Raw genomic sequence first — 21,334 nt, 5'->3', positions numbered from 1 at the left:
TGTACAGGTTTATATATATATATATATATATATATATATATATACAGGTACACAGGTAAAAAAAAAAAAAGTATTAAAAAGAAAAAAACAGAAACAGAAATCTTTGTGGATCCCAGAGGGACCCATACAGCACATATTGTTCACAGTGTAACGTTAGGTGTAGATGCCATTATTTCATGACCTATGTAGTGCAGTACATAGGGAGCAAGGAGCGGTTTGGGATTCAGCCCCAGTGCCTCTTCATTGTTATGAAGGGATTAGGACTGCCGTCGTTTGGCGTCCTCTAGTGGACAAAGTGTGTACGGAGTTTTCTGTCTTTCGCTTCCCCCAGTGTTTCCCTTTGGCTCTAAAACGGAACATGTCCCGGGTCGTACTGTAGGAAGTCGCTCTCGTAACTTTTAGGAAAGTAGCGTAGATACAGAAAGTCAGCCATTCTCTTGGTGGTTTCCATGGTAAGTTTCAAAGCCGTGCTGGTCGTAGGCTAAGCTAATGAGCGCTACAGCCTTTACTGACTTCACTTTGTCATTCAGTTAATAAACAGGATAGTTTGTTCACAGATATATTGTGACAGGAAACTTTGTTAGTTGAACTTAGTTAACGAAAACATGAACAGTGCATCTTTGTTGTGGTTAGCAGGCAAGCTAAGTTAGTGCGCTAACAGGCCTGCTAAAACGGAGTTTCCACACAGGAAAACACGTTATTTTAACTTTTCCTCGCAGCAGGTAGATGGCAATCTACTGACATCCCTAACTTTTGCCTTTCGAAGTTCATTTTCTCCTCTGCTTGTGTGTCGCTGGCTCCTCATGTGAGGAGTTTCTTGTCTTCCCTCCTGTGTATCAAGTTGCGTGTAAAGTGTAAACGGAGACGCTGCATGAAAAGTCCTGCTGTCAGGCAGCAGCGTTGTCCTGCAGTTCTAACACATGAATTTGAGAAGTATGGCACACGACGTTAAAAACGCAGTACAAAGGGCGAAACATAAAATCTCAAGCTTGGAGAATGAACTGTACTGTGTGAGGTGAGTAAGTTAGCTAGTGTTGACTGTAAAAGTGCGGTTGATTAGCCTTTCTGCTGCTCGGGGTCTTCCTCATCGCTGTAAACAGAGGGAGACAGAGCTCCGGGTATACAACATATAAAACGCACACATCGGTCACCCGCTCTATTATAATTATTTTTTAAATCTAATGTTCATGAATGTGCCTTTCACACGTTAACCCTGGCTTTAGTTGGCTTCAGTTCCACCTTAAATGCAGCAGTTGCAAGAATGTAACTGCTGCACCATTTAAGGTGGCACAGAAAATTCGAATAGGAAGACAACTTTAGCTTCGTCCTGCTGTTTGTTTCTCTGTTGCTTTGTTTTGTGGGATGTTTTTGGATTGTTTCAGTACACAGCATGTTCAAAACTAGCCACTAAAACCATATCAAGACCCATTGGTTTATTTCTTAACCCCTGTGGTGCAGTTTTCTACTTACAGCTTAAATTTCACATAGGAAGAACTGAAGTGAATTAGAAACGCTTGCCTTTTTTTTAATAACTATTGAGTCCCTTCACTTTATTTTGGTAAACGTCAAGGACCAATACACGCCTATGCACCTGCCTGTCATTCATCAAACACAAAAATCGCTGTTGTCGGAAGAAAACCTTGTATCTCCATTTTTGTCGTTTTTCACTTTTTGACATAATCTGGAAATGCCTGTTGCCCTTTACATTATGTATATGTTTCATGAACAATGCACCAAAAGAAAGAGCCAAAAATGACTTGGAAAAAAGTCTGGTTCCATTGACTTACATTAAAAGTAAAGTATGTTTTTTCCTTGTCCTGTAAAGTTACCATTTTGGAGATATGAGGTTTTCTTCTGACAACAGCAAAATGATCCTATTTCATATACTTAGGTAAACCAAATATTAATTCTTTATGTGGTAGTTGCCTGGTTGTTACTGTTGAAAGAGAGAGGAAGAAATAAAGGATCAGCTCTATTTCAGCTAAAGTGTGCGGCCCCAAACTGAGGGGACATTGCTGAGGAGATTAGGCTGACCCAGACTTGCAGGCATATGACCAGGTTGTTTCCAGACTTGTAAGAGTCTAGTTTATGAGTACCATCAAACTTTGGTGCATTCTGAAGACAATGTGAGTGAGTATTTAATACTTTGTTCTTCGATTCAGGGAGAGCTGCTCAGAGAGTGAGGAGGAACTCCGTCAGGTGCCATGGAAGCACAAACAAGAACTAAAGGATTCCCTTGTTGATATGTACAGAGGTAAATTTAAGCCACATTATCTAGCCTGCCCTTATTAAAGAAAATATTGAAGATAGCCCAGGGCTGTTGGTTTAAAGCTGTTTGCACTGCAAGCTAAATGTTACTTTAGATAGATAGATAGATAGATCAGTTTATTAATCCCAGAGGGAAAGTCGTCTATTACAGCAGCACAAAGTAAAGCAAAGAGCAAAACAAGAGCAAAAGTATTGTACGGTATTATATTATATTATACTTTTAGAATACATATATATTATGCTTTTAATGTAAGTCAATGGAAACACACTTTTTTCCAGGTTATTTCAGACCATTTCTTTTGCTTCCTTTGTCATGAAAATTATACACATGTAAAGGCCAACGGGCATTTTTTGAAATTATGTCAAAAACTGAAAAATGACAATACATAGGAGATGGAGATACAAGGTTTTGTTCCGACAGCAGCGAAAGATATATAATAAAATATACTAAAATGAAAACAGTACGAAAATAAGTAAGTAAAATTGCATAAATATGCAGCTGACAATGCAGTGATGTCCAGTGAATGACATGAATATGCATGGGTGTATAATCAAGTGGCAGTGCAATATGTAATATTTATGGATGTATGAACAAAGTGGCGGTGCAATATGTAATATTTATGGATGTATGAACAAAGTGGCAGTGCAATATGTAATATTTATGGATGTATGAACAAAGTGGCAGTGCAATATGTAATATTTATGGATGTATGAACAAAGTGGCAGTGCAATATGTATGGATGTATAAACAAAATGGCATTAATATTCCTTAATGTGTACTTGTGAATGTTGTCAGGGATGTTAGTCTGAACTATTTTTCAGTCTACCCTAAAAAGACTGCAAAAGTCATTGCCATCATGTTTTTTTAATGAGTTACAGCTCTGTTTTATCTTCCTTTTAACTGCAGTAAACCATTGATAAATCTGCAACGAATAAGGCAAGAGGAGACGTGCTTGAATATGTGTGTGATCAGGGGTGGAGTGTCCTAGGTAATGATTGAGATATGATGAGGTAATTGGCAGTGAGTAAAAGGGCTAAATATAGCCTTGAAATGCTATTTGAGAGCCTCATAAATCCCACGTTAGACAGAAAAAACAGTATAAAGACAGAATGAGAAAAAGCAAACTAGAATTTGAGCACTAGAGGGCAGTCTCATCATTTCATATTGCTGTTGAATGTCTTGTTACTGATTGTATTAGGCAGTAGTGTTTAATATTTGTTGGTTTTTGATCCCAATAATAATAATAATAATAATAATAATACATTGTTGCATCCTCACCACTTGAGCTAAATGTGCATCGGCTGAGTGTTCAACATCAACCATGAAGGCATTATAGAAAGAGGTATTTATCTATAGGGAAAAGGTTGGAAATATTTAGAAGTGATTGTCTACATGACACAAACAACAATTTAGTAAGAAAAGAGTACTTATTAAAGAGAGACAACTGATGATGTCCCATTGAAGGTATTGAAGTCTGGAAGGTAAACACTTGTTGGCTAGAAGCTATCTACAGGATAGATGCCAACATAGTACATAAAAAACAGGCCACTATTTTCAATCTAATTTAACTGGTGCATAGTATGGATAATAGTGTGGATAATATACAGTACTGTGCAGAAATTTTCTCAAAAAGCATCTGAGAAAATTACACGCAGACTTTTATCTGTGCAGTAACATTTATTTATTAAAAAGTACTACAATTAGAATAAATGAAAAAAAAAAACACAAATAAACAGTCCATTGTAATTTTATGTCTGTCATTGTGTTACCTTATCTACTTCCAAACCTTTCCTTGAGGAGGCCCAGCATTTACAGTTACCATCCAATACTTACTTTATCTAAATAGTCTTTCATTAAAATCAGGTGTGCTGCTGATGGAGTTGAACAAATCAATGCAGTGGCCAGAGTGCAGCGAGAAGTCAGAAACCAAACCTGGGTTCTTTCAAAATATTACAAGAAATGTTTGGTCCATTTTACTGTATTTATGTTCATTTATATTTATCCTAATGTTATAATGTGTTTTTTTTACTCTAAAAGCACACTACCAAGATAAACTGTATATATGGATAAAAAATGTCTATTGGTTGGATATGAATGTCATATCATTGCGGTTCCGACAGAGGCAGAGTTGTCAGTGGTGGTACCAAGTATCTGTATCAGCCCGAAATGAAAATGAAATGCTGGATCAGATATCAGAAGGGAAAACAATGGATCCTGTAACAAATCTGTCCTGAAAAATGTCAGTCGTACTGTGTGATAAAATGTTAGCTGTGTGTCGTCCTGTAGGATAGTTGAATGTTTGAGTTTTTTGATCATAGTCCACTCTTACATGCTCATCTTAAGTGAACTGCTTCAGTTAAACATATCCAATTTTAGGTTTTGATATTGGTAGTGTGCCATTTCCAAAAAGAAGTGAACTGAAAGACACCAATTGTGTTGATGTAACATATTACATTCATGTGCAACCTACTGACACATCTGAATCATGTAAATTCAAAGCAAAAATTTTATCAGCGTTCAATATAATATGAAGTGGTCCTAAAATGTGTATATTGTTGTGCATATTTAAAAATGTTGTTGTGAAACAAAATTTTAAAACGAAGTAGCTTTTATGTTATACAGACTATTCCAATACTGTAATTTTCTTTTTGGCAAAGTGTTCTTTTAATAGGTCGCTGTTGTTTTTCAGATGGTTACCGTATGAGTAATGTCGTCGCAGACTTCTGCAGGTTTGCATTCAGAACGTCTTCATACACTTCTGAGTTTGTGATTCCATCAATAAACACAAGCTCACCAACACCATTGAAAGACAGACAGCCTCAGACTTTGATGTTTCCTTCTCTGTGCTTTATAGCACCCGTAATGCAGTCTAGTTGGAGTTCTTTCTCCATTCAAAGAGTACCTGTTTGATGTTGTGCTAAAGGTGTTTTTCTCTTTAACATATATCATTTTGTTAAACATTAATGAAGTTCTTTTGGTTAATTCATAATAGTTCAATGGTTAAATGAGAAAAGTGTCTAAGTCAGGGCTGTACAATGATATCGGAATTGCTATATGGGAACATTAGATGTTTGCTTTGAAAAAAAACAACAACAAACAATGGCATTAGACAGATGTTTAAATTCACTGATATTTCAGACTGATATTTGATGTATTTGTTGTACTCTGGAAGAGCAGTAGGTTTAGGCGCACTGGGCTAAAATATCTGCATTTTATTTATTTTACTGCATTTGTAGCTCTTTACAAATAATTGTCATATTTCATTGTAATGTTAATCCAGGTAGGTCCCAGAATAGATTAAGGTAGCCCAGATTGCTGTACTTACCAAATGTTTCCAGATCAGTTTCAGCATCGACAGATATGAAAAATATGGGGGCATTGGCATTGGCACACAATTCCCGAATATACTGGTCTTTAGTTTGGATACATCATATGTATAATTAGAGGTGACTGATATGACAAAATGTAATATTCCTATACTTCGGAAAGTCTTTTATGACACACAATGTCACAATGTTTAGAACAGACAAAGTAGTGGCACATTTTAAAAATACCATCAGAAACTATGAATCCAGTGACTTGTTTTTAACATTTCACATGCTGTGCTGCACTAAATCTAATTAAACAGGACTAACTATGCTCTCTTAGCAAATATGCAGTTGGGAAGTGTTTTGAAGCACTGATGATATCCACGATATGCTCAGAAGAGCATATTGTGACATGATGTAATTTATCATGATAACGATAAATATTGTCACATAGCCCAGTTCTTTTTAAAATTCCACCCAGATTCTTTAGGATTTTAACATAGTTTGATCAGGTATTGTTTCTAGCTCTTCATTTTAGCTCTGGGCTGGTGCTCAGTTGCTTATCATGTATTCAGTGAAGGGCTTGAGACTCATGCCATGTCTTCTGGTGCGGTTTGTGTTTGTTTTTGTTGTAATGCCTCACTTGCCGTTTGGGTGACAGACTGTGACATCCTGGTATGGTGCGGCCTAAAGCGGTGCATCCTAGAGATGGGTGGAGGCCAGTACCTGAAACAGGATCTTACTTAGCATGTATCCTGATGCCTGTGAGTTCAGATGAACGGCTGTGCGTGTGTGCCTGCAGGCTGATATGGCTGCATGCCCATTCTGACAAATTTATGTGTGAGTGTATTGAAGTAGAGTAAATTGCGTCTGATCTTATCATTGATCTTCTGACTCCAGCCCACAAATACACATGCCTGGTAGGATAGCATAACATAATGTATATTTTGCTCATTAACAGAAATTGCTTCATTTTCAGCTCTGAATTTAGTTTTTCAGCACTGCTCCATGTTCAACGTGATTTAGCTGTGAAACAGTATAACCATCCCAATCAAGCCTAATCTGGCTTGTAGGTTAATTTAATTCATAGATATTAACCTTTTCCACAGAGACTGTGTGTGCAGCCTCTGATGAGCCTCTAGATCCCATTGGCAGACACTCGTCATCAGCACGACAATGAGCAAATCCCTAATTCCCTCTAAAACAAGAAACACTTTGCTGCTTAGATCTCAGTCACTTTAATGAGGCCCATGCAGGTGAAAGAACAGGTGTCAAATCCCAGCTTGATGGGATCCTTCCACATGAATATTCCTATCAGGATTATTGCTTATTATATGGTAGGGTGATGTGTCCATTCTTGCCAAAATAGCAGTCAAAATGACAAATTAGTCACGTTTTTCAATACACAGAAAGAAAAGGCTTAGAGTGCTTGGCATTTTCCTCTGATCATGTTGAGGCATCTCACAGTGCTGCATTGCCAGAACATGTGCCTGATACCTGTTGTACAAAAAGAAAATAATTATTCTACACTCAGAATTGACTTTAATGAGCAGAAGAAATGTGTAAGCAGTAATGTGAAAAATGTAACGTAGCTGAATATCAACAGGGTAGCGTTATAGTGATTGTTCTCATGCAGCTCTCTACTAAATATATGGTCACAACTGTGATCCAAAATTAAGTTTCATGCTTGTGGAATTGTGTTTGAATGTGTTATTATACATTCTGTGTCCCTGCTGCTTTTATTTGTCTACCATTGTTTGGGATAAGCTTACTGCCATGGGCTGGCTTGTGTTATTACAACTGATCTGTGGTCCGGCGCTGGATTGTTTTCTTACATGGGTAAATTGTCCTTTTGCAGTCCCAATTCAAAGCACACATGCAAGTCCATCATAACAAACAGGGCAAGTTTCCTATGGAGTTGAATTGCTATTCCTCGCAAGGAGGGCGGAAGAAAGGGCTACAGTCTCAACAAGCTTTGTTCTTAGCAGGTGGATTGACCTTTGACTTAGCCTTTAGTCCCCCACCCTCTGTGCTAGCCTCCCAGGCAGGAAATGTACTGTTTAGTCCCGTCAGCTCTGGTCTGCCAACTGCGGCTTACGGTGGTACGTGGCGGCCGTGGTGTGGTCTTCTGTCCTTGTGGCTTTTCCGCCAGCCACCCACCCCGAGGTTCCCTTCCACCGCGCTTCGCCTCATAGAGGGCAAGAGGCGCATTTGCGTCCCTTTTGCGGCTTCCTTGTGGGTCCCATTGAAGTTCAAAGTCCCTGGAATTGAGTGCCGTGTGGCCTAACAGGCGAGCCCTCTGCCTAAGTGGGTGGTCCCCCAGTGCAGAATCGCAGGCACACAGATAGAAGGATTCCATAGGCCGTCTTCTTTTGTCTCTGTGTGTTGGTTTAAGGAATAGACCCAGGGTGGGCACTGCTTAGTTGAAGCAGGCTGCTTACTATGCCACCAGAAAAAAATCATTCAACCCCTAAAACTCAACGCAGACAGTTTGAAATGTAGTGTTTTTCTCATTTTGTGATATTAATAACATGGATAAAAATACTTTACATTAAGGAGAACTGTACTTGACTAAAAATTAATTATCAGTATGATGGATCAGGTCCCTCTTATCCAGGCCTCTGTGTAGCACTGGCTCCTTCTTAGAAGGATTTTGTTCCCTTTCGCTTTTCATTCCTGAGAAAGCCAGTTATTTTGCTGCAATACTTCACCATTTTCTGCTTTGTGTGTGTGTGTTTTAAATGTTAATTTGAACTGATGCTCATGCGATGCAAACTAGCCTGCCACCCAGTTGTGGGATTCCAGCAGACCTAGTGACGCCCCATGAAGCAGAGAGGAAAACAAACAGGTCCAGCTTTGGTGTGAACCACACATGCTTAGAAACTGTTTGAACAGGGAGCAATTCAAACGGTCACTCCTGTGGCCTGTGTTCAAACATCAAGTGGTAATGAGGACTGAGTGCCTGGTCCTGTTGCCCCGGCCTCGCTTCAGTCCTTCAACACATTCCTCCTCCCAAAAGCACTTTCAGGCCATGGTGGCTTTCACAGGTTGTTTAGCCTTGTTTTTGCATTTTGAGATGTGCTTTGTTAAACTGCAAATTAGGGCTACACGGTACAGACATAAAAGGCAGTGTTTGATAAAGCGGTTTGGATATCACAGTGACAATATGAGAAGCATGAAATTCTCATTAATGCAGTGCTTCTGACTGGATGTCCCACAAGTACAGACTAGAGGTGCGCAGATACCACCTTTTCCCTACCGATACCTGATCCTTAAATACATGCTAATACCGAGTACGGATACCGATACTAATGCAGTCTAACCTAACTAACCTATAAGCTGATATTTATACAATTACATTTTTTAAATATGTTTTTATGTGTCACAAATAAAACATACCCAGCTTGACTAGATGGCATTTACCTGTTTGATTTTATATATATATATATATTAGATTTGACTGGTATTTTCTTGTGGAGTTTTTTTGTGTAGTTACTAGAATTAACAATAAGAACCATGTCTACCCAACTTAAGTACATTTAAAATATCTTTATTGTGCAAAATAGTTAAAACAGAACTGAACAATATGTAGTTCAACCTGTGGTGTTTACACATGAGCACACAGCATTTTCTCTGTTGTGGCAAAAACAGTGCTGAATACTTGTCACGTCCAAATTTCTAAAGTCATTTGTCACATATGTGCGTCTTGTTCAGTCGAGCATCAGACTCTGCCGGAGTTCAAGTAAATATCACCGTTGTTCACGGTGTAAGTAGCAGCGACTTTCAGCGTTGGCTTGGTTGAAACTGAAGGTCGCCGTGATACAGCTGTTCGACAAAGGTCCACTGCTGGGGCGAGTGGACACACGGGCCTGGCTAAAGGTCAAAACAAGGCTAAAAGCTGTTGTTATTCTGAGAGTCCGCCAGTTCTTCACGCTCCCACAATAGTAACGTGGAGTAACATTAACTCAGAATGTAAGTGACTACACAGTGGCAGATGAGTGGTTACTGAAAGAAGCCTGGGTTAGCCATTTAGGTGAGGGGCTCCCATTAGCGTGTTTTTCCCATGAAATACTGCCGTTACAGATTTTGCCTTGAGCATTTTACTGCTGCTTGTCATCCCACAGCGCTGACGTGTTGTTAAGTTCTGTCTACTAGTGTGCATACGTGCAACAGCGCGTGAGCATCAGAAATTGCTTTGTGGTGTTGATCACCTATACCGATACTGTGTTTAAGTGCTATACTGTGTTGGTACTGGTGCAACACTAGTACAGACGTTTTCTGCCTAAACAGAAATCTAACTAACCACTCCTTTAAGCAAATAGTAAAAACAACAGTTACAAAAGCTCAATTTACTCTTACTATTTACAACTCCATATCCAAAAATGTTGGGATGCTATGCAAAATGTAAATAAAAACAATGTGCAATGATGTGTAAAACATTTGAACCGTATCTTTAGTTTAACATTTTTGATTTAATAGTGCAACGACAACATATCAAATTTTGAAACTGAGAAATTTTATTGTTTTTTGAAAAATATATGCCCATTTGGAATTTGATGCCAGCAACACGTTTCAGAAAAGTTAGGATGGGACAAGAAAAGACTGGTGAAGTTGTATAATGCTAAAAAAGCACCTGGAGCTCATTTAAGATGGACTGGGGCAAAGTGGAAAAGCATCCTATGGTCTGACAAATCAAAATTTTAAATTATTTTTGGAAATCATGGACACTGTGCCCTCTGGGCTAAAGACCACCGAGCTTGTTACCAGCGCACAGTTCAACAGCCATGATGGTATAGGGGTGCATTAGTGCACATGACATGTGTCACATCTGTGAAGGCACCGTTAATGCTAAATGATATGTACAGATTTTGGCAACATATGCTGCCATTCAGACAACGTCTTTTTCAGGGAAGGCCTTGATTAGTTCAGCAAGACAATGTCAAACCACTTTCTGTACATATTACAACAGCATGACTTCGTAGTAAAAGAGTTAGGGTGCTAATGGGTTTTCACCCATTGCAAACATTTGACATGTTTCATAACATGTTTGCAATGGGTGAAAAATGCTTTCAAAACTACAGCAGTTGGTCTTCTCAGTTCCCAAACGCTTATAGAGTGTTGTTAAAAGAAGTGTTGCAAAAATGGGCATATTTTTCAACAAGCAATAACATTTCTCAGTTTCAACATTTGATATGTTGTCTTTGTACTATTTTCAATTAAATTTAGGGTTTGCATGATTCGCACGTCACTGCACTCTTTTTACATTTTGCACAGCTTCCTAACTTTTTGGGAAACAGCGTGGTACTATGAAATACTAATAGCTACTTACATCAGAATCAGTCAGGATTCCTTGAACAGCCTTTTCTATTCATGTCAGGCTACAAACACAAAAATGTATATTTGTATTTTCGATTTAGGTCTAGAAAAGAATGAATACATATTTATTCCCTTAAAATGCTCCTTATGATGATGCATATTTGTTGTGACAGTAGACATTCCTGCTTCTAACATTTTTCCCACACAGTCTATGCATTTTACTCACAACACTGAGAATGAGAACGGTCGTCATATTTTAGGCATTTTCGCAGGCTAGAAGTTCAGGATAGAGTCGTTTTAGTGCTGGGCTCTGTGTGTTTGCAATTGGTGGTTTAGCTGAATGGTTAAGTTACTGGCTCTTCACGTGGGAGAGCAGGGAAGCTGGTATTCTAACACTTAGAATACCATAGATAAGAACATAGATAATTGGGGGGGTATCTATGTTCCTGCCAATTTAATGATGTCACTTTGTTGCTGCACTTGCCGGGTCATTTCATGTGTTGTGGCATTGCGGAAACTAATATCGCAATAACAATAAAAATGCCATTTATTGTGCAGTCCTGCTGCAAAAGAAAAATGATGAGAAATTTTGTCATTAAACTGACACCTGTACCCAGAGTGATGTTAAAAAAACGTCAAACCAGTACAAAGTACCTGGAGAATCTGCAAGGATTTATGACCCAAAAGACAAGAGCATACCAGCTTTAAAAATGTTGAAGACTAGACATCAAAACAGGTTGCAACAGATTGACCATCTGAAATTAAAAGCATGCATGTTGTCTTTCTGTGTGTTTGTATGTGTGGGAATTATTCTTCAGATTTGTTTTGTTCTGAGTGACTTGCTTGTAAAGAATAGATCTGCCTATAACCTAGGCAGATCTACATGAGCCCTCTATTCCGTGAAGAGGAGATACTCATGTGGATACTATTTTACATCAGCTTCTCTCTAAATATTTGCGATGATGTACATCCCTGTGTGCACACAGCACCACCTACATGCCTTAGCCTCCTGCCGTGCCAGCAACTGTAGTAGAGAGCTGGCAATATTTATGTGTTGGACATTTTTTTTAAATGAAGCTTCTTTACTTCTCAACATTCTTCAGCTGAAAAAGAACCCTGGAATGTTCTAGAGTGTTGACTCTACAGCCTCAGCCTTGGCACTTCAGTCCCCCGCTGTTTAAAACCGGTTTGTCTGAAGGACAGGTCGAAGCACACGCATCATCCTTTAGAGAGAGAGAGAAAAAAGCGCGAGAAAAGCTCTGTTTGGATTCGGCGCTTGCTCGTCGCGAAAGTTCAACTTTGCAGTGCATGTTGGAGAAAGGATTTTCAGAACAAAGGAAGATGTGTTTGCCAAGGATCCTTGCACCACTAGCTATGTGTGTGTTTTAGTGTTGGGCTCAAGGCGAGGTGGCATGCACAGTAATAAGGTTGGATTTGTAACTGTTTGACTGTTGCCTTCAAAAAGCAGGGTTAAATTTCATTCACACATTGCCTTCACTTGTTGGGTTTGATCTGACCGAAGGGCATAAGAGTTCGTAGTTGTGGCTTGATCAAGCAGTCTTTATGTTTGACTCTGTTTGACTGAGTTTCAGGCCTGAAAGCAGTTTTTAGGCCTTGGTCATAGACTTGCTCAGTCAAACTCATCAGGTGAATGAAACGGCAAGGAGGTGAGAAGGTGAAACTCGCAGTCCGAGTGTCTCTCCTAAGACAGCTGACCTTGAGTTGACTCTGTGCCGGAGCCCCACCTCTCCGGCTCGGCGTCTCTCAGATGACTAATAGCAGCTTCATGGCTCGTGTTGCCACCTTGCACCAGTTTCACAACCTTACCTGCTACAATACAGCTTTGTCTTCCCTAGTTTTATACACTCGGGTTAAAATGCTTTTAATCTTACGCTTTGAACTCTGAATTTTTTTTACACGGAAAGGTGTGCCTTTCTTTTGGTTTCAGTGTGGGGGGAGGGGTTCAACATATAAATCAAAACTCTTAGAGCAGGGTTACAATGTCATGAGGCAGTTATGACAGTTTCAGAACAGAACAGAGTGACCTGTGAGTCATAAACATTACAGGTTACGCACCTTGTCACATAATGGAAAAAATACCCATTACGGCTGTCCGATGATGCCAGAACCATATTGGTATCGGCAGATACTTGCTTAAAAATATCAACAGCGGACAGTTTAGGTTTGGCTGATATTTTAAATCGATACTTGATGATGTATTTATTGTGTTCCAGAAGAGTTGAAAGCAGTTTAAGCAATGCTGGTCTACTGTGTTAAAATGTCTGCAATTTTTATTTAATTTTAATCATTTTACTGCACTTTTAATCATAAAGAAGTGTTACTTATTTATCTGTAATGCTAATTGGGGGGTATCGAGTACCAATTTCTACATTCTATAAATATTTATCTGCATCAGCAAATATGTACATAAAAAATATCACATCAGCATTGGTATGGAATTCATAATATCCATTATCAATGCGCTTCTGTTAAGATTTTGGAATTATTTATGCCATGCACCAAAATATTAAGATATTAATATCTAAGTTATAATAATCTACTTATTAAAGAGGACACGAGACCATATTCAGATCTCTGTGGTAATAGGAAGATTTGTAATTAAGTCACCTGATCAGAGTAAAGGTCTTCATCACCTCTCTTCTGCTTCAATAACTTTACAGCATGTGCCGTTGGAATATGAGTGAAACCTTTCTCCCTCCTGTTTTCTTCTTTCACTCACTGCATTAAGCTCATCGTCAAATAACTTCTCCCTCTCCCTCCCAAATGTTAGCCAATGCAAATCTCAGCTTAGCCAGTATTTACAGAGCCAATTTTGAGGTTACCTTCAGTAGATAAAGTATAGATTCTCTGAATTATTCACTATTGACATCAGATTTGCTAGAAATGGTATTTGTCGAAGTGCTTTAACCGAAACAGCTTTTCCTTTAAAGCTACAATCACTAGCTTTTTAGCAAAATTATGTCTTATTTGTCCAATATTGTGATGCACATCAGTAAATGAGATCTACTATGAGGAAGAGTAAAATAAACATCTGAAGAAAATGTTTGTTCTGTCTGTTCAATTTGAGAAAATCAGACTGGAGTTACTTCAGCACTGCAATAGATCAGAAATGTGTAAGGCCCTCAGAACAGTGCACATAAAAAAAAGTATCAACAAACATACTTATTGTAGCTTTAAAACCAGTTATCAAATGCTGGAGAAGAACTCAGGAAATGATGTGTTATTATATTATTTGTGTTTTTTTGTTATTGAAACCTGTGTGTGCACTACAGAAACTTTTTCGTATTTATCCAAATTTTATACATTTATTTTCAACAGACAAACCCCAACACATTAAATATCCCAAATAGTAAAATACATGAGTATATAATAAACCATGCTCTCTTTCAGTGTAAATCCAGCTGCTTTGAAGTCCTCTTGGGTGGGCGTATATACTGTATTTGTGTGTGGTGTTTGGTAGCTAGAGAAAATGAAGGGCTTCCATTTGATGTGCTCATCCTTTATTACAAAATTGGAGAACTAAATGAGGTCTGGTAGTGCATCATGTTTGAGCTACGCTCTCCACAGTATAGTGAATTAACCAGATGATAGAATGATCTCACTAAAACTGAACAGGATTAAACAGACAATTTATAAAATTATATCTTTATCCAATGTGAGGAAACAGTGTCCAGGCTTTGTTCATGTTTAATACCAAGCTGCTGTTTGATATGGTCATCAGTTCTCCCTCATATATCACAGCAAGCCTGTGTTTTACTCTCTGTGTTGGATGTCGTTACATGTGACGCGTTCAAATACTGGGTTTAGGAGCATTAATGATAAATCATGTAATCTGTTTACTCGCTTGCGTTCTTCCAGCAACAATAGGAATTAAACAATCCATTTTCTTGCTTTTTTTGGATTGGATTGTCATGTGCTGGCTAACAGTTTATACTGAATTTTTTTTATTAGTTGAGGTTGTTTTGAATGTTGTTTTAGTGCACTTGTATGTACCACTGCAATTCGCTGAAGTCATAAATGGCTTTACGCCATTATCGGGTGCTCAATATAGGATTTTCAGGGTTTGGTGGTATAGAATCCTTTGGAGGATCATTTTCTTCACAAAACTCGCTTTGAGGCTTCTGTGTTTTAGTGCAATGGCAGGAGATAGAAGTGCTTCCTGTCTTTCCATACAGCTCATAGCTTTCCCGCACCCAAATTAGCTGGAACTCAGGAAAATGAGGCACTCATCCTGCTAGATTTGGCAGGTCATTCCACCTCCCCTCTTAATGCCTGGGGATCAGTGAATCTCGGCCTGTTAGATGCCTCCAAGGCTGGATCCATCAGGGGGATCTGAGACGGCACTGCTTCCTCATTTTCCCCCCAATCTCAATTCAATTACTGCCACGCCTGCCCTGAGAATGAGATTAGGCCTATAAGACACGTTTCCCTATTGCATAGAACCCACTCTGCCTATTAAATATTTCAGTCATGCAGGAAACAAAGGGCTATGCACTCAATTTAGATAGTCTACATGAAGTTAGAGACGGCCATTATGAACTTATGAAGGACTTCGGAATGAGTCCTTTGTGTTTTAGCTAAACTAGCCCCATAAAAAGCATCTCAAAAGTGTCCCAAAATATTGCTGATAGTATAGTGATGCTTTGGACAATTTTATTTCTTGATTGTCATCATGAGAGGGACTGGAATTTGTTGTGAGGTGTTTTAGGCCTGAGACTGTCATGTAGCAATATCTGCAAAACTCTTTTACTCTTAAAGAATCAGACTGTGGAGAGGTGAAGTATGTTGGTGATTTGGTCCATTTGTTAATCACTAGTCTTATCATCTTACATCCCCCTTTCTTGAACTTCATGACTGTACCTCGTAGAATGGGTTAATCATTTACTCTGCCAGATGGATATTTATAATTTAGAGAAAGACAAGATTATTTTTTTTTCTGTTTTTCCTTTCACACCTTTTCACAGTTCAGTGAAATATGATGTGTGTAAAGGTGAACTACATCATCAATATTGTAAATGTTGAAATCATGCATTTTAATGACTGAAATGATTCAAATAAAGAAGTATTTTTAGTTCCTTGTTTACTTAGTGCAAAAGAGGTTAAGTCAGTAAATTGTGATAATAATACTATCAAGACAGAAAGCTTTTGCGTGGAATTGCTTTGCAATGTGTGGCTTGGCCTTTTTTTAGTAAAGAATTAGTAAGTGTGTTTCCATCTTGGGAATTTTCTCGCTTGCTTTCACTCTTGATTCATGTGCCTGGCTGCAATAAATGTGACCGTTATCGACAGCACTGACTAGTAGACATTGCATGGGTTGTAATGGTGTTGTAAAGAGACAGATGTGCAGCCCATATACTGTAGCTGATTGATGAAACAGTGTGTTTTGGGCGTACGAAGCAGCAAGTCAATAATATCTTTTGATCCAGGAGAAGCCAAGTCCACTCAGTGCCTCACAACAGCCCATGACAATCAAAGTACACAGCAGGCTCTCCCCAGGTGCTGTAGTCGACTATCATGTGAAAAGCACCAGTTTATCCTTAGCGAATCAATTCATGTCTGCGTTTTTGCTGGAAAGCACAGCCGTGGTGTACAATTAAACCTGCTTTAAGTTTCTCTCCAGATTAATGTCCGTATCAAAATTCATAAAGAATCGGTAAGATGAGAAGCCTGAGCTCATGGATTCGCGGGGATTTTGTATGAAGCCCATTTAATCAGGATAACACTGTTATTAATATTCATAAAGTCAGCTGGAATACAAATGACAGACTGAGGAATCTGGAAACTTTTTGCTGCAGAAATGTATTAAACGGAGCTTAAAAAATTAATGAAATTTAGTTTATATTAGACAAAAATGCAAAACCCTGTATTGGTTGATTGTAATTGGGCTTAGACATTTCTTTTTGAAGAATTCCATCTTTGACGGACATCAAAGGCATTTTCAATGAATGCAATGCATGAATGGTCATTTAAAAGGATTTAAAGACATTACGCGGCAATAATTGTACATGAATAATAAGTAGCCCACAGAGGCAATTAGCTTAAAGTCTACAAGAGAGGAAAATGAAGATCATAGGGAGGCAGTAGAGGACAAATTACAATGAGAAAAGTTTGAAATAAAAGGATAAAGAGGGTTTAAGATGGGAAAGTGTTTTTTGTTGATTTTATTATTTGCAATGGTCACTGGTTTGTGACCCTTAGATATTTGTTATTTATACATTTATGACGTTTTGATAAACTGCATTTTCTGTTTGAAGATTTTTGCTCTTTAGGAAACAGAAGTGAACTATTTTAGAAGGCAATATTTTAAAATGGACATAGAAAATATCTTTAATCTGTATGTGATATAGATATAACCCCAGAAATAAGCCCAGCAATACTAAAGTTAATTTTCCTGGACACTGTCTGTTTTGAAGCCGATTGACCACATACTTCATTCAGCCATAGTGCATTATAAATGCATGCGTCTAATGCTAATAGCTGCAGATTATGTAGAAATGTAGATGTAATGCTAATTTACCATCTGGAAAGGCAACAGAAAGTCTTCAGAAGAGGCAGGCCTCCCATCGCACTCAGCTCAATTCAAACTTTCATTAAACCAGAGGGAGCTCTTTTCTATTCCTCACTATCGGTTTATTGCAGAATATCAATTTCATTAAGTTCCTCCCAGGTAATTCTCTGAGGAAACAGCGTCAATCAGTGAATCAATCCAAATTTATTTGGTAAAGCGCCCTTTTCAGAGCTCTTTGCAGTGTGCCTCACTGAAAATTACGAGACTATCAAAAGGTCAGGTTTGTATGCTCGCCGTTGTTTTCCCTTTCTCTTTTCAAAAGCTACTTTCTCGTGTTCATGATAAAGGATTACGCGACTCCTCAGCCATACCTACCAGCTGAAAAGTCCTCTCCACCTCCCCTGTCTCTGTAACTCCTGCGCGCAGGGCCAGGTCCTGCCCAGAGTCTATCACTGAGATTAATGGAGCCCCGTGGTGTCTCGCACAAAAAGCCAGTTGTCCGTTCACGCCTGACTGTGCCTGAGCTGAATAGTGTGTGAGCTGTGTGTGCTGGCTTACAACACAGGGATAACGTTCCACTGGCATCTGCCCCGGGGGTCACCCCCCCGTCTAGCACCCAACCTCCCAAGAGCGCAGATGCTTAGCGTCACCCCCCCCCCACCCCACCCCACGTTCTTTTTTTTTTTTCTTCTGCTCTTTTAGTTGCTCCTTATATTTTTGTATGCTGAATTAACTAATTTCATTTTTTTTCTTCAGTGTCATTCAGCTTCAACCCAAAATGTAGTTTTAAATTCTTCTGCCAGATCTTCAGATCTTTGGTATACTGACTCCATCAGTCAAGTCCGAATAACTTTCTGGTATGAGTCCATGCAGTGCTACATGGGAAAGTGATAGAAGCGAGACAAGCTCAAGAAAGGGCGGTACGTCTTTGAACCAGCAGTTCATGACAGTTCTGCAGGACAGGATCTTAGAGGATCACATGTTGAGCTTGAGTTTATCCTCTATAAAGATCTTCATTTTCCATTTTATTCAAGGCTGCCAGTTCTGAATATCAATATGAAGGTCTGTTTGGAAAGTTCAGGGATGTCCCTTTGAACACAGCCTTGTTTGGCCAGGTTCTAGCTGAGCAGAGCTACAGTGAAACTCTCGTGTAAAGCATAATTAGCTTTTTGTCTTTGCAACTTCACCACTAGAGGGTAGCCCACTCCCACCGCTGCAGACGGTGGGTCCCAGCAACAGGCTTCATCTCTGAATGTCAACGGTGCTCCTAATTGCCTCCAGCCTATTTGTTGCTTGCTTATGAATTAACTTGCATTTATGGAAGTAAATTATCCACCATCAATTACCATGAATTACACCTGAGAAGCTGAACTTTAATTGGTGGTTCCTAACGAGGATCTGATATGGCTTGAGCTGTATTAAATGAATGTTTACTTTCCTGATAGCTAAAAGCATTAAAACGATTGCACGATGGGATTACGATTTGTTAATTGCCCTCATTCATTAGTCCTCCATAAACTGTTAGGTAGAGCTCTGGTACACAGTGGAGGGGATAAAGCAAAGTCTTGAAGCACAATTTCACTCTGCAAATTAAAGCTGCCTGTCTTGTTTTGCTGTCTATGCTCCAGAGGTTATTAAAGATCGCTCTCCACCCAGCACCCCTGAGATCATATTGACAGGCTATAATTAATACTAACCTTTCTAAGTCTAATGGAAAGAGACTGACTGAGTGCCTGTGATGAAAAGCATTTTTTTTTATTCTCAGAGAAATTAATCATACCTTCTATATATTTCCAGCTAATCCTAAAGTCAATGAGGAACTGAAACAAAGGCTGCCGTCCCCTGTAAAGCGCCATTGTTCAGAGACCACACCACAACTTGGGTAAAGATGCCTCTCTCTGCTCATTTTACATTGTTTGTCAATGGCTTTCTCCCACATGTGACAATTAAGGACGAGTTTTTAATATGTGGGAATGTTTATCAGTGTACATTGCTGCCAGTGATTACCCGCCGTAATGATATCTTGGCGGAGATATGTTTTCTAAATCCTAAATGATGTTACAATGTTTAAAAATCACCTGCTAGTTTAGTTTGTTCATCTTTAGCTGGATGCATTTTGAAATTGGATACAGATGCAATTTCTTTTGAGAGACTGTGCGTATGGTGGAGATATGGGATGTGACGGTATATCATGTTTGCTGTTACTGAGTTGTTACCTTTTTGGTACCTTGAACATCCACTTTTAATCTGTCTCTCATTTTTCATATATCAGTTTTTTTGTGCGGTGCCACTCACATAAGTTTTTGGTACAACAAAGCTTGGTGAGAATGATTATTTTTATTTACAACAAATGCAAGAATTACCCACATTTAATCAAAAATGGAAAAAATACATTAGTAACTAAATTACTGTTACCACAGTATTTTTGCATGGTTGTCATGTATTCATATTCTACTGTGACACTATTTAAAAAACTTATTTACGTATTTTTAATTATTTAAAACTAAAAGCCAGTACTTAAAGCCTCAGATAGCACAAATTAACATTTTTGATATTTATTAATTAAAGTATTAGGATGTCTGAAAAGGTAATAAAAATTCAACATGTTTGAAAGTCACATGGGTTACACTGATGACATGCAATTTTTTAGATTTTCAGACTGGTTAATTTTTTCAGATACAGGCGAGCGAGTCCCGCTCTGTCAGCAGAATGTCCCCTGCCCTTGTTGGGTCAGAATTCGCTCTCTCTCCCTTAAGATCTTTGATATTTACCTCATGTACTACCTGTGCTTGGAGCTTTGAAAAACAAGCGAAAGTCCATCAAAGACTTCACCGTGATGTCCAGTTTGTCAATATCCTTTTTCCTCTGTCCTTGTACATCGGATACAAAGAAAGGCTACTTTGTATTTGATATCTCCACCATTCAGCCGCACACTTGTTAAGATATGTAAACCGTGTTTACATATTTTTCTGTTGTGTTGTTTTCAGATTCTCCAGCTGGGGCTCTAGTCCAGATATTTTTCACAGTGCATCAGAGACAAAAGCTACTGAGAAAAAGCCCATTAAAGGTAATCTGTTTATTTTTTGTTATTGATTATTATGATCATATATATATATATATATATATATATATAGTATGTATGTATGTATGTGTGTGTGTATGTATGTATGTATGTATGTATATATATATATATATATATATATATATATATATATATATATAATATGTGTGTGTGTGTGTGTGTGTGTGTAGATTTGTTTTATTTAAGTTCTTTGTTGCAAAAAAGCTTTACATTCTGTTCCCGTTCTAGAAATGTTGCTTAACTTTATTTAAACAGAATTATCTGTTCCTCATCTGGCCACTGTATTTTGTGTTTGAATGTTTGTACTACTCTGTTTCTTTTCCCTCTCCCACTTAAGCGTTAGTCTGTTTTGAGCAAATGGTTCAAGATTTCAAAAAGTGCTTCTTTGTTTGCCCGATTGCTGTTCCATGCGATACATAAACATTTATTTACAAGTGTAAATCACCTTCAACCACAATGTCAGTCTGCCGTCTAATAACTTTGCCTAGGCCATAATGCTATGGCAGAGCCACTATTTAGATAAACTGGTTGGAATGACAATGAGAGATAAACACCGTATTTACCCACCCTTCACCAAACGCTCCTGATACGCAAATTTATTCTGACGCTCTGCTCAAATATACATTTGGGCTGTTGCTGAACCACTTCAAGCCCCCCGCTCGCCACACAGGTTTTAGTATGCGCCAAGACGATTACTGTTGATGGAACAACAGTTGCCTTTTCATTTGTTTGGTTGTTTATTTTTATGGCTTGTTTGTTTATTTGTTTATTTGTTTATTTATTTATGAATTGTCTTTGCATTTTAATTTTTAGCATTTTCATGGAAATGG

General features: G+C 38.5%; 1 protein-coding gene across 5 annotated transcripts in view; it reads left to right on the top strand.

Annotated features, from left to right (window-relative positions):
• The first annotated feature begins 308 nt into the window (after positions 1 to 308).
• The window catches only part of mipol1 (mirror-image polydactyly 1), a 63,177-nt gene continuing 42,151 nt past the window's right edge, over positions 309 to 21,334 (top strand). The window contains exons 1-5 of one of the 5 annotated variants that reach the window (XM_036592740.1): positions 309 to 452; positions 2,163 to 2,254; positions 4,959 to 4,998; positions 19,220 to 19,304; positions 20,410 to 20,489. In XM_036592740.1, the coding sequence (XP_036448633.1) occupies positions 4,977 to 4,998; positions 19,220 to 19,304; positions 20,410 to 20,489 (187 nt within the window). In that variant the 5' untranslated portion in view covers positions 309 to 452; positions 2,163 to 2,254; positions 4,959 to 4,976. Of the gene's footprint in view, positions 453 to 819; positions 1,016 to 1,946; positions 2,059 to 2,162; positions 2,255 to 4,958; positions 4,999 to 19,219; positions 19,305 to 20,409; positions 20,490 to 21,334 lie in introns of those variants that run through there. The other 4 variants (XM_036592741.1, XM_036592738.1, XM_036592739.1 and 1 more) reach the window with 4 other exon arrangements.

This window comes from Colossoma macropomum, unplaced genomic scaffold (genome assembly GCF_904425465.1).
Source record: "Colossoma macropomum unplaced genomic scaffold, Colossoma_macropomum, whole genome shotgun sequence".
Taxonomy (NCBI): Eukaryota; Metazoa; Chordata; class Actinopteri; order Characiformes; family Serrasalmidae; genus Colossoma; species Colossoma macropomum.
Note: the sequence above shows the minus strand (reverse complement) of the source record. Positions and strands in the feature narration are given on the sequence as shown.